Source organism: Dacryopinax primogenitus (genome assembly GCF_000292625.1).
Source record: "Dacryopinax primogenitus strain DJM-731 SS1 chromosome Unknown DACRYscaffold_3, whole genome shotgun sequence".
NCBI lineage: Eukaryota > Fungi > Basidiomycota > Dacrymycetes > Dacrymycetales > Dacrymycetaceae > Dacryopinax > Dacryopinax primogenitus.
In genome coordinates, this window is record NW_024467200.1 from 1179806 (window position 1) to 1183257 (window position 3452).

Genomic DNA, 3452 nt, shown 5'->3' on the forward strand with positions numbered 1-3452 from the left:
TTAGGGCAACACAGGCTGACTAAGTCTGCTCACCTAAGAGTGCCAAGAGTCTAAGCAGGCAACAAGGAAGTGGAGTAGACCTGATGACTAAGACCTATCTACAGTATAGGTACCTGTGGATGATCCTAAGAGACCAAGTCTGAAGAGACAGTCCCCAGGCAGAGTAGGCCTTATATTTATACCTCTGTGGTGGAACCTGCTAGAACATCTTGCTTACTCAGTCTAGTCAGGTGATCAGGTCATATGACCAAGGATGAGGTCATATGAGGTCATGCACAGCCATACACAGCAGGTCACCTGACCATCCAATCCTTCCAGCAGGTTCCAGCACATGCCAAGGTATACCAGCTACTTCCATGTCATAAAGGCTTAGTCATGTCTCTTGACCAAGCAATGAGCTGGTGCCCTGACTGTCCCCAGCTTCCCTACACCATGGGATGTTGAAAGCCATTGCCCAACAGCAAGATCTGGATCACAAAAGTGTTCCAGATTGAGATTGAGAAGTCAGGCATCACTGTTCTGGCCAAACACTACCAGTGGCTGAATGGATTCCTGTTGTCCCAGCTATGTTGACTGTTTGCCACCCAGTGGCCAAATGCAAAGTGCTATAATGACTTGTGTTCCAAGCCAGATGAAGAGGTGTACACATTCAGTTCACAACTGGGACCTCAGCTTGAGCAGGCGGAGAAGGCTTATGCAAAAGGGGAAGCATATGCCATCAATAACTGGGGCATGAAGTGGGTGGCAAACTGGGTCAGTAGTGCAGTGTCCAAGTACATGACAGCTTGAGCAAGGATGCAATGGTTGTTCCCAACACATATCAATGACAACCACTGGATCCTCATTCATGTTGACTGGCTTTGCAAGTACATCACCATGTACCATTTGTTGAGGATGGGCAGCTGGCATGATCATATTGTGGTATGTTTTTGTCATTGATAGTCTGTATTGCATTCAGCTCACTGGATACATAGAGCATGCAACATGTGGTGGAGTGGATCTAGGAGGTTGCTGCAGAGAAAAGCAAGCCATTCCCTGGTTGGGAAGGATGGAAAGGGTGTAATGCCGAGGTGAGCTTGATGGGATGGTCATTGGAGACCTGGAGTCTAACAGCAGGTCAGGTTCCATTGCAGACAAATGGAAGTGATTGTGGTCTGTCCGTCACCACACATGCATGTGCGATTGCCTGAGGCTACACCCATTCAACCATGATAACAGCTGACATGGCAAAATGGTGCAAATGGCTGCTGCAGCATTTGGAGTCTTTGCTGGATGCCCTGGCACTTAAAAAGCTGAGGGGAAGGTTGCTGCTCCTCTCTTAATGGTCCTTGTTTCATTTGCTGCTTTCTCTCCTCATGTTTAGTAGTTGCTTTATGTGTCTGTTGTATGACTGTGATCTTTCCTCTTCCCATCTTGGTATGTTGATTATGTAGGTGTGTACTGATTGGGTTGGATGGATTTAATGGGTGAGCAATGTCGCACAACCATTTGGTGTCTCATAGGCTGATTTCTGACAGTAGCCTAATATCCACCATGCATAACTTGTAATTCTGTAGATAGTTCTGTGCAATACAAGGGATGGCACACCTTACAATGCAGAGTGCAGACAACTTGCCCATCAACATTGATGGTCAACTGGACTTGCATGAATAGGTGAATGATGTTTCCCAATTTGGGAACCATTAGGCTGATCATGATTGGCCTAGCAGTTTGCTGGGATTGCCAGGAGATCTGCATTCCTGTGTGTCAGTATGTGCAAAATTTTCTGTGCTGTTAAATAAAGACTGGCATCATGTAGTTTCGCACCTTTCCCCCCATCACCTGAGAAATGATCCATGACCATGTGTCCCTTTACCCCCACCCCCTGCCCCAGTTTTCCACTTTGTCAAGATGCCTACATCTCTCATCGCCCAATCACTCATGCAGGATGTCATCAAGCTTAGGAATTCCTGACTGCCAGAAGGGAAGAAGGTGAAGCACATTGGGGCCACAATCTGGTGTTTGGAACCCAGATGTTATGAAGCACTGGTGCCTCTAGTGCATTTGGACAGAAAGGGGGGGAAGCCAGAGAAGTATGGGGTTGTATACACCCTCATAAGTTCTGCACCCTGTAGTTCAAACTACACTGACATTGTTCATGCAGTGTCATAACCCAAAGAGCTTCTGATTTCATACCCAGAGGCTGCACCCAGATGACAACATCAAACTCTAGCACATGGTTGACAAAGCCCAGGCACAATGGAGTTCAAGCCCAGTAGGCTCAAGTCAACCAGCAAATGGTCCCCAAAAGGGAGGACCCAAGTGTCCCCTCTGCAAGGGACTGGGTTGCCAAGCTTGCCACAAGAAATGGTGTGCCCAGTGCTGCAGGGATGAGAAAAAGTCCAAAGAGTTTGGTCACAGCGCAGCGGGCTGCCCTGTCCACAAGCCTAAGGCAGAAAAGACCAAAGGAGGCAGGGAAGCAAGAGAAGTCAATGGGTTGGATGAATGGGAGGATGGGGAGAACAGAGGAGATAGGGAAGGGATGGAAGATGAAGTGTTGGAGGTTGGGCAGAGGGATGGGATGGCAGATCAATCAGCCTGGGGGCAGGCAGGGCAGGTCACAGCTCCAGGTGAGACAGCAGGAGGAAAAGGGAAGGGCAAGCAGATTGAAAGGGGGGGCACACCAAGGCATTCGAGCAGAATGTCAAAGTCAGCACGACAGCTGGACTATCAACGCAAGCCTTCCATGGTCCATCCCCACATGGGCTGTACCATGAAATGGATGGCAGATGGGCAGCTACTCTGGAATGCTGATGGCATGCAATGGAGATGGAGAAGATGCTAGAGATGGCATTTGGACTGATTGTGCTCACCTCAGTAAGCAGCTAACTACTAACACAATGACTTTTCTCTAACTCCCACTTAAGACGCAGGTCCACCAGTTCTCCCTGCAAGTGTCTCCTGCTGCAGGGAAGCTGTGGACAAGGATGAGCCAATGGCCCAGTCATGTGGGCTTGGAGCTGAGCTCTGACCTCAGGATGAAGTTTGAGAATGTCACCTACACAAAGTTCTTTGAATTGCAGCAGGGGATGTGGATCTGTCAGGGAAGGGAGGGTCTGGTGCAGGTCAGAAAGGATGAGTCATTGATCTGCCTGCTGGGTGGAGTGAATGAGGATGGGCCCCAGGTAGTCAAAGAACTGGGCAGGGCACTGCCTGTTGTGGTTCGAGACCATAAGCAAGGATCAAAGCATCCCCTGGTGTAGACTCTGTCCCCACTCCTCCCACTGTTGTCGCCTCCAACTGGTAACTTTGTGATGCCTACTCCCCAAAGGTCATCCCAGAGGAGACAACCGGCCATAAACAATGCATCCCCAGCTCCTGTACACCTGCAGAATGCCAAACCTGGGCCCAGGATGGTGGAGGATGTGAAGACAGTGGAGGATGTGAAGCTGAGCAACCCTAAGCATCCATGC

The 3452-nt window shown here is 49.3% G+C and overlaps 1 protein-coding gene across 1 annotated transcript; it reads left to right on the forward strand.

Annotated features, from left to right (window-relative positions):
- Positions 1-2802: 2802 nt before the first annotated feature.
- Positions 2803-3242, forward strand: DACRYDRAFT_104839 (uncharacterized protein; the record flags this gene model as incomplete). The annotated part of the gene is made up of 2 exons (XM_040767988.1): positions 2803-2856; positions 2913-3242. 2 exons carry the CDS (start codon positions 2803-2805, stop codon positions 3240-3242), a joined length of 384 nt encoding a protein of 127 aa, XP_040631839.1.
- Between the last annotated feature and the right edge of the window lie 210 nt (positions 3243-3452).